At 35.8% G+C, this 19405-nt stretch overlaps 1 protein-coding gene across 1 annotated transcript; it reads left to right on the top strand.

Annotated features, from left to right (window-relative positions):
• Positions 1–6317: 6317 nt before the first annotated feature.
• On the top strand, positions 6318–18993 carry LOC144966592 (coatomer subunit epsilon-like). Its single transcript, XM_078903283.1, has 10 exons — positions 6318–6518; positions 9024–9187; positions 9946–10048; positions 10773–10822; positions 11319–11372; positions 11633–11714; positions 12802–12957; positions 13148–13216; positions 17479–17553; positions 18153–18993. Exons 1-10 carry the CDS (start codon positions 6423–6425, stop codon positions 18204–18206), a joined length of 903 nt encoding a protein of 300 aa, XP_078759409.1. The 5' UTR covers positions 6318–6422; the 3' UTR covers positions 18207–18993.
• Positions 18994–19405: the final 412 nt, after the last annotated feature.

The raw sequence follows: 19405 nt of genomic DNA, 5'->3' as shown, positions 1-19405 counted from the left end.
AGGAAGAGAGTTCCAGATGGAAGGACCGACGTGGCTGAACCATCTGCCGCCGAAAATTTATATTTATATTTATTTGAAACAATTAGTTTCATAGAATCTAGTGCAGAGCGTAGACTCCTCGTTGGCTTATAAGTTTCTAAAAATTCAGTAATATACAATGGTGCTTGATTATTAAGGCACTTATAGCACAATACTGCTAATTTGAATTCGATTGACACTTTAACTGGTAACCAATGCAGCTCATACAAAAGTGGCAACGAGTAGGATGTTCTCTTTTTTCTTAAAATCAATTTAGCAGCCGCATTTTGGATACTTTGCAGGTGTGATATTTTATCGTTGCTTACATTCGAGATTAACGAGTTACAGTAATCTATTTTAGATAGTAAGAAAGATGTTGTTAGTTTGCATGTTATTTCTCTTGTTAGGAAAGGTCTAACGGACGCAATTCTTTTTAAGCATATTGTCAAACTTCTACATAGAGAATCAAACTGTGCCTGCATAGTCATATGTTGATCTAGCATTACCCCGAGGTTTTTCACACACGTTGAGAGGTTAATTTTGCACCCATTTATATTTAGAGTAAACTTCAGAAAATCATCTTTCAAAACACTTTTTCTACTACACACCATCACCCGTCTTTTCATTATTCAGCTTTAACTTGTTAATTTCCATACAGCATTTAACATCTCTAATGCAGTCCTCAACACGGATAATCAATGATGGGATATTACTAGAGATATCGCTTACATAGATCTGAGTGTCATCAGCATAGAAATGATACATTAATTTATTTTTCACAAAAATATCCGAAAGAGGTTGAGTATAAAGAGTAAAAATAACAGGACCAAGGACAGACCCTGCGGAACGCCGTAATTTAGAGGAAATGTTTCTGATACTGCGCCATCGATCATCACGGTGTCTAATCAATATCAGAATACACGCAAACCATCTTCATGTCAATTTTAAACACCATGCAAAAGTATGTAACGATTGGTACAGTGATTTCAGAGCCTTAGTGTTACAAATAATCAAATTTGAAAAATATGTTTTAAAATGAAAATTTTGAAATGAGATTTTATATAGCGCAATATCCACAAAACGTGCTCATAAAACTTTACAAGAGGTCCCTAGCCAATACCAACACTCAACATATAGGACAAGATATGACGCCTGTTAGGCGATATTTTCATTTTTTTTTGGACAGAGACGACGCTGTTAACAGCCAGGTACTCATTTTACACCTGAGTACTATGAGAGAATGTGAGTAAAGAACATTTTCCAAGGATTCAACTATGCACCTCTCAGAGCGGGACACGAATCCAGGACCTTCCGATCCGAATGCGAATGTCAAACCACTAGACCACATCTCCATACAATAAGATATTAAGATGTATTAAAAAGAAATCTCACATTTCTGGCAATTTTTGCTTTAAAATCACTATTTGTCTTGTTCACGCCGACATAATACTGTGTTGAGGCGATAGGCCACATTTACACACTAATACAATAATTACAATAATTCTAGGTCTTTGAAATTGAAACGAAAGGGGACTTAATCAAGCAGGAAACTGAGATTGAATTCACTCCATGTGTCCATCCTGGGGCCATGTGAAAGTTCCCCCCCCTTCCCCCCCCCCCCCCCCCCGAGACACTAGCAAACAATTCCCCCGAGAGGGGTACCTACATTCAAATGGTTACAAAAAAAGTATTAAAGACTAATTGATAGCTTTAATAAATAAATACAAAACGGAATATAAATCATATTTCGTAAAATGATGCTTCCGTCTTTTTTTTTCGCACTTCAAAAGTCTCAAGGGCAAAACTAATGGCCTCGTTTTAAATCAAGAATACAAAATCATTTGGAAAGGACAAATTAAAAATTAATTAAAGGATCTATGAAACATTCCTGGGCCCGTCTTCATCAACGCGGACTAGGTCTCGTTATTTACTAGTCTAGTAAATGACTTGCTGGGCTTAAGCCTAAGCGGAGCAAGTGACTAAAAAAATCGGATTTCCTGAAGGTTTTCTAGTTTCTGACTAGCTAGTCTCTTGCCTAGAAGTGGGCGTTGTAAGGAAAGTCACTAATTAGGCTATTTTATGCTGGTAACATCACGCTCTCTAGACACGATGGTAGGTAAGATACCAGCCTTCATACTTTCAACGTAAAAGATTTCCAAAGAGGAAATTAGCAACACATTCGGTATAGATAACATTTCGTTCCTTTCCATATTCGAAAAAAGTTATGATGAATCAAATCACATGATATTGACTGTCGACTGATAGACTACAATGATGTCCGTGATCGGCTGTCAATTCATTGAAACTGAAACAAATTGAACACCAAAACCCCCCCCCCCCCAAAAAAAAAAATAAATACAAACAACACACACACACACACACACACACACACACACACACAAAACAACAAACAAACAAAACAAACAAACAAAAGAGAAAGTGTGGTCTGATGAATAACATTATTTCAGTCAGTTACAATGCCAGCAGAATAACTTTTGTCTCCACCATACTTTTTAATAATTTGTTGTTGTTGTTCTTCTTCTTCTTTGACGCAAACCTTCGATTTCGAGTCTCCGTTCACTCGCAACTCGCGAGCCGATTAGATTCGGTTTTTTAGTTTTTACTCACAAAAAAAGAAAAATGACCCGATGGTGCGGTCGACACCACACGCTGAGTTTTGGGCTGCTGCTTTCGCGTTCCCTAAATGTGTCAGATCTTTGAATTGTGCATATTTAGTTTCCCAAAGACATGAAAGGTGGCTTCATCAGTAAAAACTATTCGATTTAGAAATCTTTCATCATCATGCTTGTGCATAATTTCACGAGCAAATTGGAGTCGTTTTCGAATGTCATTGTCTTTTAATTTGTGAACGACTTGTATTGAAATGGACGATATCCCAAATTCTGCCTCAATATTTTGTGTACTAAAGACTTGGAAAACTCCAACCACCTTGCCGCTATGCGAACTGACTTTGGCTCACCCAGAGAACGTAAGAACTCATCTTGAACTTGACGCAGCTTTTCTTTTGAAGGTTTTCGGCCGTCCACTTCTTTTCTTGTCTGCTGTCGAACCAGTTTCATAAACTTAAATGGCCCAGCTACGAATTGCCTTCCAGTCTAGTGTCAATATTGGCTCGCCGCCTTTCCACTTCCAACTAACCGTCCATTTCTGTTTTGTCGATCTGGTCTCCACCCTGACAAACAATTGTGTCCAAACCTAAAATCACGCCAGAAAAGAAAAACAAAACAAGTTCACTCGTCACAAGAAACTGCAATCGCACAACCTGGGAATCCACAGCACAATCAAATTCAACACCTCCTTAAATGTATGTTGTCACCCCATTCAACATACACACCTTTTCTCAGCCCTCGAATTGGCCAGCAACACACGACTTGAAACCTGGTTTCGTGTTGAAAGAATTATTCTCACTCTGCCTATGAGCTCAGAGAGTCCGAGATTCTCCACTGCTAAGTTAAGTTGTATTGACACATCTGCAAGGAGACCACAGACAAACGTACATCTTAACAATGGTTCTGGGTCAGTCGGTCCCAATTAGCGCCACCAACCGTCTCAGATCCTCTACAAATACATCAACTGTCTCACCACCATTCAGCATCCTTTCTCTTAGCTTCCCATAGGTTGCATAGCAGTCGGTCTCGAATGCCTGAATCAACTTCGATTTCAACTTTCCGTACACCGCCTTGTCCTCATCGGTCAATTGCTTATACATCGCAAATACCGGTCCGGTTAAAAGCAAGGGAACAAAGGATTCTCGCTCTGTAAAGCCTTGCAATCTTCCCACTAACTCCAGTTTCTCTAGCCATTCACTTTTGTCCCCACTTCTTTCCACACTCTCAAAATTAGTCACAACATCACTAATTCTTACCGGCATGGTGTCGAAATATCTTGAACGAAGTTACAACAAAGATAAGAAAGACACTTGTGAAATTCATTTTATTTACAATCACATAGCTTCTCTCCTTCACTTTCGTCCTCTAACCCAAATCTCGCTACAGTCTTACATTACGTCACGATCGTTCAAGAACATTCAACTCTAATAGCCAAAAGTAGTAGCAGCAGCAGCAGTAGTAGTAGTAGTAGTATTAGTAATAGTAGTAGTAGTAGTAGTGGTGGTGGTGGTGGTAGTAGTAGTAGTAGTAGTAGTAGTAGTAGTAGTAGTAGTAGTAGTAGTAGTAGTAGTAGTAGTAGTAGTAGTAGTAGTAGTAACAGCAGAGCAGAAGCAGTAGTTGTAAAAATGTGAGAAAAAAAACTGTGTGTGCGAGTGTGTGTGTGTGTGTGTGTAGGGGGTATGGGAGGGGCAACGAGTCACTTTAAGTGATTAAATTGGGTGGTGGTGGTGGGGGTGGAAGGGGGGTGTAACAGCTTCTGATGGTATCACACTACAATTTTATGACTGTCTATCCGAAATCAGTACCACATTCATGCACAGTCGCGAAGCCGCTGGCAGTCCCGTCACAATGCAACGTTCAACTAGATGCTTTGAGGTTTCAGGTTCCTTGATACAGTGTTTACATGTGGGAGGGATTGAAAGAATCCACCGATGACAATTTCTAGACCTTTGTTTGCTGCCAGCCGGTGCATCCTCCTCTTGCAATATACAGTAGATCGCTGGATTCTAGCACGCACTCAGGAGAAGCCAAAAATCGTGCTAGAATCCGAACGCGCCGGATTCCGACATTCGGTCACCAGTTCCAGCGTGTCGTATTGCGAGCGTGCTGGAATTAGGCGTGTACTATAAAAAATCCCAATCAGCTGATTCGGGAAATCCCGATTGGCTAGGGGAGGTAATAACGGATGTTGTTGTTTATTCCACGTTGGCTGCGCATGCTCTTTGTCTGCTACAAAAGCTGGGCAGTAATCGATATTGACAAAAACTATTATGCAAGGATTTGGAAGGAGGCAGAGAAGAGAACAGTAAAATGTTGGACGGATAATGTAAATGGATGGACAAGGCCCAACACTAATGAGGAAAACTGAGGACAAATACGGATGAAGGACCCTTACTGCAAAGTCATCTATCATGCTTTCTTTACGGTCAGGAGAACGAGGAGGAGGAGCGACTAATTGATATTAGAGGAAAACCGTCTACCACTCTTCTCGTAACATTAGTCAAAGACATCGAAGTAGTAAACGCCCTCCTTCCAGTCGTACCAATTAATTGCCTCTGATCATACAAAGCTACTCACGAACCACTCTCGAGACAACTTGGGGAAAAACAATGCATACAAAATCAAATCTGAACGGCATCTGCAACATTGCGAACAGCAGAAATCGGATGGGGAACTGGACTCTAATCTCATGAAAAGGATGGAAACACAATACACGAAACCCACGAATTGAATTGAATTGACTAGTTGATATAGAATAACAATTAACGGAAGGTACTTAAAGTCGAATGTCAGAACCGCTTTTGTAGCTATTGTACTTCAAACACCAATCAAACGAATAGATCTGAATTGGAAATGATAAATTAAGCGAAAATGTCTTGCAAGAGACTGAAAAGATGAAATGAGATGAACCGCCTAATGTCCAACTTTGGCTCCACTTGCTTGCCTCCCTTAAAGTTGTAACTAATGGCACCTTTCTCACTTCAAAAGTGTACTACATCGAATCTATTTTCCCATGGCTTGATTTGGATAGTAAGCAATCATTGCTATTGTCTGTTTAACGCTATAAATAGAGGATATACTCCGGCTCCATGACTCTGAAGGGCTACTTTAATTTTGAACTACTGGCAAACACCTTAAAAGCATGAAAGAAACATAATGATTGTAATGTTTGATGAATTAAAAAACAAAACAAAATGTATTTCTACCATTGAACATCACTCAATTCGCTTCAGGATGTTTTATTTATTTTCTCCAGGAGGTCACATTACATGTACAGTTTAAGGTTGCCTTTAAGAATATTTGACGAATCCGAGTCAATACAAATATATTGATGTATGAAGTAAAAGTTGGCTGGACATGAAATGTCAGTGTACGGTAGAACCCCCCCCTCCCCCCCTCCCCCCACCCGCACACACTCTGTCTCTCTCTCTCAATCGAAGTATTTTTGCTATAATATAATCAATGCAGTCTGGAACAGTAAGTTTCAAACTGAATATGATATGTTTGATAATGATATGATAAAGCCTCAATTCCGTACAAAATAAAATTCTTTAATAATAGCCTATCATCATGACATTTTTAGCCTGCGGAACCGAATTTTAATCTAGTACTTGATTCTGGGTATCGTTAATACGGGAATTTGGGTGATTGTTTATTGGTATTAGTTGTTGCCCCATCACCGGCTATCGACTGCTGACTATTGTGTTGACTGACGTATTGTAATCAAAGTGGAGAAATACCAGTCAGGATATTAATTTTATTTTGTCTCTTAAAATGGCCAATCAAGGTGTTGATCAGCTTTTTGATATTAGGACGGCTTTCCTAACTGGAAATTACCAACAATGTATAAACGATGCACAGAAACAAAATGTGAGTATGACAGATACTGATGATACCACCACCACCACTGCCACTTCACTCTAACTCTTAACTCTAACACAACTTACTCAAGACTCTCTACTAACCACCACCAAACCTGACTTTCTCTCTCTCTCTCTCTCTCTCTCTCTCTCTCTCTCTCTCTCTTTCTCTCTCTCTCTCTCTCTCTCTCACTATGTCTCAATATACCTGTGTCAGATTATTTCCACTGATGCCGATGCCACTGGCACTGGGCTAACTGTTTGAATTTTAACAGTTTTGACTTTTCGAATAGGAAGTATCAATTGCCAAGGAGTGAGTCCTTGGTAGTTGACGGTTCATCAAATGCCAAGGAGTCAAATTGGAACTATTCAGCTGAAAATCTGAGAAATAAAGAAAAGGAAGAAAATGAATATATGAGAGAAAGAGAGAGAGAGAGAGAGAGAGAGAGAGAGAGAGAGAGAGAGAGAGAGAGAGAGAGAGAGAGAGAGAGAGAGAAAATATTAATTGACGTCACTCCGTGGCAGTTAATAGTAGATAGTTAGTTGACGATCTATCAACTGGCACGGTCCGTGGCTAAAACTAAAAGTTAAAAGATGGAATGAGTGAGAGAGAAAGAAGAAAATGGAAGAAAGAAAGAAAAGAGAAAACGAGAGCATTTAATTAATCTTAACAATGAGTGTGTGTGTGTATGTCTGATATATATATATATATATATATATATATATATATATATATATATATATATGTAGGATCTCTAGCCGTAAACAATCGTAGGCTAGTGACCTTGGCAATGGTCATTCCTACTTCCGCTCTGCCTCGTCCCGAGCTGACCCGGCTCATATAAGCCGAGTGGACTCTCGATAGGACACACTTCACACTTACCAGTCTTACTACACTTACCTACACTTACCGACAGACTTACCTACACACTTCACACTTACCAGATTCTTACTACACTTGCTCCTAGACTTACCGACAGACTTACCTACACACTTACCTACAGACTACCTACTGCACACTTCAGCTCTACACTAAACTACTACCATACCATATCTGTTGCGACCATACTATCTACCATTACGACTAGCTAGATTCAGGGTAAGTATATTTTTATACTTAAACATTATCTATTTAATATCTAGTTTTAATCAGTAATTCGTGATTCACGGCCATCTGGACCCATCCTAGCCATGGAGTCCTACAGCCAGAATACGAGTTCTGGCAATCACGGTAGTTACTACATTATATATAATATATATATATATTTATATATATATATAATATATATATATATATATATATATATATATATATATATATATTATATATTATATATATAGAGAGAGAAAGAGAGAGAGAGAGAGAGGAGAAAATGACAGAGAAACACGCACAGAGAGAAAAGAGAAAATGACAGAGAGAGAGAGAGTGTGTGTTGATGAACTGACACGGTCCTTGACAATTGTCAATGTCTTTGGCAATTGACGCTACCTTTACCTTAAAAAATAGCCAACACATCCATTCAAAACTGAGAAGTCTTGTAATTTTTTTTCTTTTTACATTGAAAGTCAGTTTATACACAGTTATGGAGTCTACCATGAATCACAGTTTGTGACAGGCCCCACCGCCACCAGTCCAGAGGTGAAAATCACTAAAACTAAAACCTTCTTTAACTTTTAACTAGCTTAATTCAATTCAATTTATTTCTGGATTTCTGGCTGTAGTCAACCTCAACTCTGCATGCCAAACAGAACGCATATGATACATTATTGATAGAAAACTGTCACAAACTAAAGCTTTCTCACTCGTCACGCCATTCTTGTGTTGAATTTGAAGGTAGATATATTAGACCTGTAAATTATCAGTCAATTAACTGAAATCAGTCAAATCGTCAAATTGAAATATTTTTTAAAAGGAAAGAAAGAATTCATGAATCGTAATCGAATGACCGTAAAGTAAGTAGGAATGTTCTACAGTGCTACACATAGATCATGGGCCGTTTATATTAACAATGGAGATAATATTGCCAAAGCTGAGCGACGCTTTTTAGAATTGCTGTGTCTGAACACATCCCAGTGTATTTTCACACAGCCTTCATGAAATTATTTTTTCACTTTCCAAACCTGTCATGATCCCAAAAGTAGCCAATCTTAACTGAACTGCTGAGCGATAAATTTCACTCACTCTTGCTCCGCGGACTTAATGGCCTTTATTTTTCTTATTTGATCTAACTGTTTCCAGGTTAACACTCGACACCTGTCTTTCACAACTTCTTTGGTCATTGATCTCTTGAAGTTTAACTCTATGTTTGTCGCTCACCACCAGATTGACAATTGATGAACGAAAAATCATTAAGAAGTCTTTTGCATGCACAGTTTTGCTTTTATTGTTTTACTGCTTGCTATTTTTTATATGTGTGTTGGAAACTGTTATATTTTGGAGCTGTCCCTACCTTTTCTAAAATGAGTTGACTAGAGGAATTTAATCATTTTGTTTTTATCCTTATTTCTAACATAGGTTAGCAGTCCAGATCTAAAAATCGAGAGGGATGTCCTCATGTACCGTGCATATGTTGCCCAAAGAAAGTTTGGTGTTGTTTTGGATGAGATTAGCTCATCAAGTCCCCCAGAACTTCAGGCTGTTAAGATGTATGCAGACTACTTGTCAAGTGACTCTAGAAGGTAACTAATGATGATAAAGCAATGATATAATAATATAATATTGATAATAATAATAATAACAATGAAAACTATAGGCACTTTATAAAGCTTTGCATGTTTGTTTGTTATTGTTGTTGTTGTAGATTTGAATAATGGGGGGAGGGTCCTTCGACACCATGCATAAAACAGGCTATTTTCACCTTCAACAAATGATAACCATTCTTCGTGGAATCTAAACTAAGTGTGTAGTTCTTGCCTTTCCATGACTTATGGGATCAGGTATTTAAACAATATTACTCTAAATCTGAATTAATTGAGCTCTGGTTACAATATTTGAGCTTAATATTTTTGATGGAGTTTTTCTTGGAAGTGTCTCTTGTATTGCAACAAGAACTTTCATAACCTTATATATGTCGTATAAGTATGCAAAGAGTGATTATGTGTATGTATGTATGTCTGCATCCACGTGTGTGTATATGTGTATGTGAGTTCATGCATGTATGTAGAAGGCAAGTAGGTGTGAATTATCTATTATTAGTGATAGTAGCAAATTTAACTGTAGTAGCAGCATCAGGTAAATAGTAGTCATAGTGGTATTTTTGTTCACATGCATTAATCAAATATATGAATTATGTGATGGTTTTTGTTTTGTTATAAATAACTCTGTCAGTCATTGTGGTTTATTTTTGATGTGCAAGATTCAAGCACTGAAATGATTATCCACATGATTTCTGTTTATCATCGTTATAAACCTTTAATGTTGGTCTTTTTTGTTCTAGGGATGCTGTGGTCAGAGATCTGGATGCCAAGATGAGTGGCAATGTGGACATTAATAATAATATCTTCCTTCTCATGGCAGCATCAATCTACTACAATGAACAAGTAAGGCATGATTCTTGTGTTATAGGTTGTTTTCAACTAATGTAATACAGTGGTCAGGATGGTATCGTGCAAATTTAGTTCATGCATAAAAAGTTCATTTATTTATTTATTTAGATTTAGGAGGAAGAAAATTATGGGGTTATTTATAAATTAATTAATTTATTTAGATTCAGGGATAAAGAAATGGATGGGGGTGATTTTTCAATATTTAAGACAGACTACTATTGGATGGTAAATAAATGTATTGGAATTAATAATTTGAAAACAATAAATAAATTTTAAAAATGTAAGAAAACTAAAATAAATAAGATAAACCAGGAAATTCCACATTGCCTGGAGTAATGATTAGTCTCAGTACTGATTTCACTCATAGTTAAATTTGCATGTTGAGAGCATTGGCTGTAAAATTCAAAATTGCAGATTGTTTAAAATTACCAGCTGAAGAGTGTCTTCCCATCCATCAAAATGAAATGATCCCTCAAAGAGCATAATGACATATATGATGTTCCTTCTCGAATCTTAAGGACAGATTACCTCAATTGCATTGACGGGGCTATATGAAAATCTGATTGATTAAACATTTTAATTTTATATTGTTTTGAATCATGCCTTAGATTCAGTCCCCGCCATATTGAAACCAAGTCTTATATTTAAATTTTAATTGTTTTAAAAAATTACCAATTGATTTATCATAAATGAAAATGCTTTGTTTATTTTTGACCAGAATTTTGACTCTGCTCTACGAACTCTTCACCAATCTGAAAATCTTGAGTGGTAAGTCGCATTTTTAACCCATTTCTTTTTTCTCTTTTTTTTTTTTCTCCCCTTTTTGATCCTGTTGGGTCAACCTGAATATGTAATAAAGTGTTTTTTTTGATGTAATTCATTCAATTCCTTTAGATTTCACCCATTTATTTTAGAATTATTTAGTACCAAAAAAATATAAATAATTGGAAAGAGATATGTTAAAAAACTATTTAAATTTTTTTTTCAGACAAATGGAACTTTGAATTATCTGCAACTGTATTTGGTTTTAATTGTTGCCATCAAGAAGTTTTTAAAATATTTTTATTTATTTTTTTTTGTTGTTGTCTGGGAATGAAGACGAAACGAGTAATGAAAACAAATCTAAGAGTATAAGTATGTATAAGCATTACATTGACCTCCATATTAGTATAGACAAAAAGCTAAACACCTTAGAATGACTTTTTCTCTACAAGATGTTTTTCTAATAACATGATAATATCTTTGATGCTGTCTTTACATCCAGTATGGCTCTCATGGTCCAGTGTCTTCTCAAATTGGACAGGGTTGATCTAGCAAAGTAAGATTTCACTTTTATTTTAGTTTACCCTAACTTACTAGAAACTCATATTTACTACACGTGAGAGAGAGAGAGAGAGAGAGAGAGAGAGAGAGAGAGAGAGAGAGAGAGAGAGAGAGAGAGAGAGAGAGAGTGTGTGTGTGTGTGCTGGACCACTCCTCATTTGGTGCAAAAAGTTCTTAATTCTCGTCATTTCTTAACGATTCATTATACAATACTGCTTGATTTTAAAACTAAATTTCAAATATTTTTAATTCCAGGAGAGAACTGAAGCGAATGCAGGATACAGATGAAGATAGTATTGTGACACAGCTAGCACAGGCCTGGTTCAATCTGTCTGTGGTGAGTTAAAATCAATATTTTGTATATGTTGCATTACACTATAGCTTATCATTAAGTGGATTTTGTTACAAATTCACTCATTAAAATGAAATACACATATATACCAATTATAGTGTTGGACAGATATATCATCATCGCCGACTTAGGTGAAATGTTAATATAATAGTTGTGTTGCTATATAGGGACAATAAAAAATGAAGAGAAACCAATGACAAATATGAAGTTTAGGGTCATTGTTAATATGTGTTATATAGGAGCCCATAATAAGAATATATATATAGATTTATATTCATCTTAAAGAATACTCCAATTGTTTTAAAATTATGGTGATCAGTAAAAATCGTTTAAAAAAAAAAACAAATTTATATGGATTCATTAAGTGTATAATATATCCAACTTGATTAGGTAGTCTTTAAAGTGTCATAGTCATACAGTGCTGTCTATATAATATCAAAATATTGAAATTGTTAATAAAGCGTATTTGAGTTTATTCGAATCTAAGGGATACATTGTATGGGGTATCAAGTTTCTGCGCTTACAATTGATAGATATAAATAAAGCCAAGTCGTATGGCTGCTTTGTTTTTTGTGCAGGTTGTATTTGATATTACATAGTCATATTTTGTTTAATAATACAGTACTTTCAGGTAAATAGTTTGCTCTGTACCTTTTTCCCCATTTCATTTTTGTTTTTTGGGTGCATTGTTTTATTGTTTGTTTGCTTGTTTGATTGGTTGAGTGTTTCCATATGCATGTACAGTTTATATCAGTCAGTTGTGTTGAGTCGACAATAATCAACATTCGTAAAATATTGTTGATTTTATTAAAAATTTTGTAAAAAAAGATAAGATGGATACAAATGTGGCTGCCACAGGGGGTTGACTTCATGCAGATTAAACTGTATTTTATGGTTTGAAAATTCTATTCACTGCTTTATACATTGCAAAATAATGGTGGCATAGAATTAGGAGTGAGGAAATAACTTTATAATAATGATGTACAAGTTTTATGTCAGAAAAAAATTAGTAATTGTCAAGACATATTTTCAGTCTAATCAGCTCAAGATTTTTTTCATTTTTCTTTCGCAGGGTGGAGACAAATACCAGGATGCTTTTTATATCTTTCAAGAAATGGCAGACAAACATAACAGCACACCTCTGTTATTGAATGGTCAAGCTGCTTGTTACATGGCCCAGGGTCGCTTTGATGATGCAGAGTCAGTTTTGCAGGAAGCCATGGACAGGGTGAGAGCTTTAATTAATCTCAAGGAGAAATTGAATTTATAGAGGGTGACATTTTTTCAATATATTTAACAAGAATACAAATTTTGAAGATGGTTTTTACATTTCTATTGTGATGGTATTGAAAATATTAATTTTTCATGCCATTTCAAAATTGTTTAATATAAAGCCTTAATATTTTTGTTTGTTTCAGGACAGCAATAATGCGGAGACCATAATCAACATGATTGTCCTTAGCCAACACTTAGGAAAGCCCCCCTCGGTTGGTATTGTCTTTTAATGTCTCATTGTTTGGGTTTTTGAAGAGTCATAATGTTACAAAATTAGAATTAGTTGGAGTTAGATTTCCTTTAATCAGAGAAGATGAAGATTCATTAGTCTGCATATAGGTAAAGCTTGATAAACATCTTTTGTTAATGCTGATAATGTTGAAAGGTATTTATAAATATAACCAATATTGCTATTGTGTGTTCTACATGAGATTAAAATGTAGTGGTTTTTGCCTAAACCGAGTATAATTTCACATAATACATTTTAAAAACCTTATACAGTACAGCTTGCGTATAACAGCCTTGGTTGCAACAGCAGCTCAGCTACAACGGGAAATTTTAAAATCTCCATTCCACTGCCTATATAATCCATATATCATGCATGGCCATAACAGGGGAAAATTTATTGGAACACAGCCACAGTGGTTGTGTGAGTTGTATGTTTAGTACCCAGTTGAGAAACACTAAGTACTCAAGAAGAAAACAGGATCGCACACATGACACACATAACTTATAGGGAATGGTTATGAGGTGGGAGTGGATGAATTGCAGTTATTGTGTCTACTATTGATGTTTCTCTGTGTACTTTGTGCATCCACAACGACGCAGCATAAGGCTAGTTAGAGGTGTGTGACTGACCGATCAACATGTTGATACACTTAGGCCTAATGTTATGCATAGACTGGGGGGTGTACATTAGTGACTGATTAGGTAACTATGCCAAATGAGAAGTGAGATGGTGAAGAGCTTTATGTGAAGCCCGAGGCTAGGACTGTGCACTTCTCAATTTTTGAATTGCACTTATTGTCTGTCAGTGGAAAGCAGGAAGGTAGAATTAACCGTTGCATTGTTCCAACTCACATTATGTCCTGAAGTAAGTGGAAGAGGGTGTGAGGTATGGTAATTTGGGGGGGGGGGAGTGGGTTTACACGAGGAAACAACACGCTTGATCTGTGCTATAGCAATATAAAGAACGCCTACAAAGCGCTACAAAAACAACCGATAGCCACATCTGATCATAATACCATTCACCTAGTACCGACGTACATCTCTAAATTAAAGAGTGAGAAACCAACTGTAGTATATCGCCATATCTGGACTCAAGAGGCAATCCAACGACTGAACGGCTGTTTTGACTGTACTCAGTGGGAGACATTAATGGTAGAAGGTGACAGTATTGATGAATGGACCGAAACTTTGACATGTTATATTACATTTTGTGTGGATTTATGCGTGGAAAAAAAAAGAAATTAAGATATTTCCTAACAATAAGCCATGGGTTACAAAGCGACTTAAATATTTACTCAATGAAAAGAAAATTGCCTATATGAGTGGTGACATTAAACTAGAATTTGAAAAGGGAAAGGAGATCAGAAATACAATAAAAGAAGAGAAGGTTGAATACAAAAATAAAATGGAGCGACAACTGAGATCGGGCTGCGCAAGGAAAGCATGGGAGATGATAAAACAAATGGGAGGAGTAGACCAAAAGAAACGAACATTCCCACAAGGAAAAACGAAAACTGATGTCAACAAATTAAATGATTTTTACTGTCGTTTTGACAGGCTCCCACCTGTTCACAACGGTTTGTCAAATGACAATGAGCCACCTCCAGATATTGAAGAAGAAACCGTAAGCTCCCTCTTCCGGAGATGTAAAGAACATAAAGCACCAGGACCAGACAACATTACCGGAACTATTTTGAAAAACTGTCACCAACAACTGGCTATACCTTATACAAAACTTTTTCAAAGGTCAATCGATGAACAATCAGTGCCAGTACTTTGGAAAACATCGATTGTCGTTCCAGTTCCAAAAAAGCGTTGTCCGACCGTATTGAATGACTTCCGTCCAGTGGCGCTTACATCGCTTGTAATGAAATGTTTAGAAAAAATTTTAAAATCTGAGCTCCTACAAAAATGTTATGACCTGAAATTGCTAGATCCGTACCAATTTGCATACCAGCAACATCTCAGTGTTGAAGACGCACTATTAACCGCCACAAATTTGATCTTGAAACACCTTGACCAAACGCCCTCGAATTACGCCAGAATCCTGTTTGTCGACTTTTCGTCAGCTTTTAATGCCATGAACACAGATATTTTGCTTCAAAAGTTGTGCAGCATGGATATTCCAAACTACCTTATTAAATGGTATAAAGAGTTTCTGACCCATAGACCGCAATGTGTAAAATTGGGTGAACATATCTCCAACAAAAGAACGTTGTCGAACGGATGTCCCCAAGGCTGTGTGAGTTCCCCAATCCTGTACATCTTATACACCAACGACTGCAGACCATCCTTTGAAAATTGTTTTATAGTGAAATATGCAGATGATACTGCTATTCTTGGCTTATTAAAAGATAAAGTTACCGAAAAGAATTATTTCAAACAAATAAATATATTCACCGATTGGTGTAAACAAAATCAGCTTGAATTAAATGTTGAAAAAACGAAAGAACAGGTGTTTGGTGTAAAAAATAAAAACGACTTAAAGTGTGTGGCGATCGGTAAAGATGATGTTGAGATAGTTGACTATTTTAAATATTTAGGAATAACCATTGATAGTTCCCTCAATTTCTCTCAACATATTAATATAATTTCTAAGAAAGTTGCCCAAAGATTATACATCCTAAGGAAATTGAGAACATTTCAAGTAAGGAAGAAAACTATGTTAAGAGTTTATGACTCATTGATTAAAAGTGTAATTGCGTTTGGCTGCACCATATGGTTTGGAGGATGCCGACTTAAAGATAAATCAAAAATTTCAAAATCTATCAAAGAGGCATCAAAAATAATAAACCATCCTCTTGATGGAGTAGAAAGAATTCATGGAAAAGCAATAGAAAGGAAAGCATTCTCAATTACCAACAATAAAAAACATATTTTATACCATGAATTTAGTCTTTTACCATCTGGGAGAAGGTTTTGTCAGATTAAATGTAGAACTAACAAGTATAAATCAACGTTCGTTCCATCAGCAATAAAAATTTTGAATATTTCATATGGTACAGAAAAACCAAGGATTGATTCGTTGACTGATTAACTGATTAATTTATTTAATGTAAGATTAACTGACCAATTGATAATGATGATAATTTTTGGTGTCGAATTGCCACAATCGTAACAAATTGAAAACGAAATGAATATGTTTATGTTGTGTATATCGCACGTGTGAAAGAAAGAGAGAGAGAGAGAGAGAGAGAGAGAGAGAGAGAGAGAGAGAGAGAGAGAGAGAGAGAGAGAGAGAGAGAGAGAGAGAGAAAATAAGTAGGAGTGAAATATCTGTTCAATCTTAGTTATCGTTTAACATTATAACAAGTGTAACTAAATGACAAATTGCCATATTTATGGACAATAAAGATCTATTATTATTATTATTATTATTATTATTACAGTCACAGTTTGATTTATTTACTTAGGGAGGTAACTCAAAATGTGTTTCTTGTGGCTTTAAAGAATTTCCCTCAGTATTGCTTCTCTTCTAATACCATATGCATGGGTATAAATGACTCGGCGACAACAGGAATGTTTTGCTAGTCCCACTATCCCCCCGTTGTATGCGAGTTCCATTGTATTACTATGGATTTCATAGTCTATATTAATATAACTGTCCAAGCATTACAAAAATAGAATACAAAAAGTTATTTTATACACTGGTGTAACATTGCTTCTGGCACTAATAATTTTAAAAATAATTTTCCTTATTTATATAAAAGTTAGAAGAAAAAAAACCATAACCCTATAACTTTCATAGCTGAATAACGATCAATCCCAATTGTTTCAAGTATTTTTTTTGTTTTTGCTATTAATTCTTATTGTTACAATGCAAGCCCTCGTAATTAAAACTGCAACATTGGTAGAAATTATTCCAGTTAATAATAAAAGGAGTCTTCCGGGCCTTAGGGTTCTTTCATTAGTGTGAAACACCCTTTATTAAAACTATCAGCTTTTCAATTATTTACCACAGGTTGATCAAATCACCAAACATTGTTAGGAGAATTTGATGTCAATTGAAAGAAAATTTTACAAAGATTGTAATGCAAATGTGAAACTCAATTAAGTGCAAAAGAATTTAGTGTTGTTTTGGGGAAGTGAAGGAACCATGTCATTTATTATGCAATTCTTGTATCATGCGTGTTTCTACATGTGTAATATTCTCAATGTCCAATTAAAATTTTTTAAAATCTTCTTAACTTCTTCAATTATCTCCTGAAGTGTCAAGAGCAATATTTTCCTTGTACTTTATCTTTAGGTGAGCAGTCGTTACATTTCCCAGCTGAAGGATTCACATCGCAGTCACCCATTTATCAAGGATTATCTTCTTAAGGTATGCACATAAATTAATCTAATACAAATAGTATGAAACAATAAATTATTTGACTTAAAAGGTTTTAACCTCAGTTATTGTTTCAGCTTTAATCCTTTAATGAAAATAATGTGTCCCTGTCAAATCTTTATTTCTCCTTTCTTTTACCTGGTCATAACTGTCAACCTAACTTTCCATGGTAATAGTAGTAGAAGTCACATCGCAGTTACTACTTCATGTGTAAAACTGGTAAGATATAGTATTAGTATTAGGTTAGAGCCAATTCATTCACTCTTCAAAGTGGCAATAGTTTTATAGTAGGGAATTACTCTGGAGGATTTATATCCATTACCAGATTAAAATTATTTGAGTTTATAAAGATTGTAAAATGCCTTTTTGTGAATGATGTGATATAAATATACTTTTGGATCAGAAAATCTGGTTTTGAACTAAAGATAAAATTCGAAATACATTAAAAACACTCTGTGAGGAGTTTTTAAAAAAAAATGATTTTCTTATCCACTGAAATGAACTTATGGTTGTCAGTACTGTGTACGATACCTAACTGTTTGCTTGTCAACAAAAAGGCATAATGGAAGAAATTTACTTTTCATACACAGGATTCAGAGTTTGACAGAATAGCCAAGAATTACTCGCCCTCTGTGACAGCATAACAAGCCAAATGGAGATGATGGATGTTTGTGTTTGAATATAATAGGGTTGAATGGGAGGGGGGGGGGGTCGTCTGTGAGAAGGATCTGAAAGTGAAGGATAATTGGGTGTGTTGTATGTTGTGAATGCATGCAGGTGTCTCCAAGTCTTCAGTTAACTTTGGGGCCATGTTTTTGCCTTGCATTGATTAAGAGATAAAATAATTGCAATTCCTCTGTTTCATTTTTAACAAATCCAATAATTTAACAAAACATTGCATGGATAACCTTAAATTGTCACAATTAATGATAGAATGGGGATGATAAGATATGTGATCACACAAAATATAATCCACTGGATGTTAGGGTTACCTCTGGGTTTGGTGAAAGGAATAAAAATACAATGAAAATGACTGTTGTAAACTGTCAGAGTAGATCAAGTGAAATAGTTCAATATATTTTTCCAAGTCACACAGCTAGAATTTATTTGAGAAATAAAATAACCAATCTTTTTGTTATCAGTTGCTGTTACTGTTAGATCCATTCTATATCTAAAAGGTCAAGTGATCGAGTAATTAAATAATAGATGTTACCATCAATTCCAGGTCAGTTGTCATGGCAGTAGTTTTGTTTCTCATCAATTTTTTATTGGAATATTCTGAAACATTTTTTTCATTTAAGTGGGAAGTTGTTATAAACACCCGTACATATGTAATAGTGTTGTGTGGGCTGTGAATGGATGACATGACAGAATGTTTATTTATTATGTAAAATCACAAATATGACTAGTAATAAAGAAAAGAAAAAATTAGTAGGTGTGTGTGTTTGTTTCTAGCTTTGCTCGTGAGCAAATAGTGTAACAATGAAAATGAAAGATTTCTTACAACTCACAATGATAAGGAGGTGAAATGTTATGTTGGTCTTTTCCTTGACAAATATTTAACACGGTTGAGTGCTGTTCTCTTCTGCTGACCCCCCACCCCCTTTCTAAAAAACGATACAGTACAACCCCTGGATAACAACATCGCCTGGGACCGTAAAATTATGTTGTTATCCAGGGTGTCGATATTCCTGGATTTTCAAGATGGTGAGACCTGTGAATACATAAGTGTATGCGCAAACCAGTGCCGAAGAGAATACACATCTCAACAACATACCCATAGTCTCTAGTGTGCTATGACAAAGGCACAAACTCACATGTTCACGTGAGTGTGTGCGTCATG

The sequence above is a fragment of the Berghia stephanieae genome, chromosome 2 (genome assembly GCF_034508935.2).
Source record: "Berghia stephanieae isolate SIO BIC M18660-M18661 chromosome 2, UCSD_Bste_1.3, whole genome shotgun sequence".
NCBI lineage: Eukaryota > Metazoa > Mollusca > Gastropoda > Nudibranchia > Aeolidiidae > Berghia > Berghia stephanieae.
The sequence above is the reverse complement of the archived record's forward strand: the minus strand, read 5'-3'. Positions and strand labels throughout refer to the sequence as shown.

What these genes read in the sequence shown, in the direction of transcription:
- LOC144966592 (XM_078903283.1), top strand. Translation starts at nt 6,423, where the DNA reads ATGGCCAATCAAGGTGTTGATCAGCTTTTTGATATTAGGACGGCTTTC. An exon ending in CCTGGTTCAATCTGTCTGTG is followed by an intron (nt 11,715 to 12,801) that starts GTGAGTTAAAAT and finishes TTTCTTTCGCAG; the next exon opens with GGTGGAGACAAATACCAGGA. An exon ending in TGCAGGAAGCCATGGACAGG is followed by an intron (nt 12,958 to 13,147) that starts GTGAGAGCTTTA and finishes TGTTTGTTTCAG; the next exon opens with GACAGCAATAATGCGGAGAC.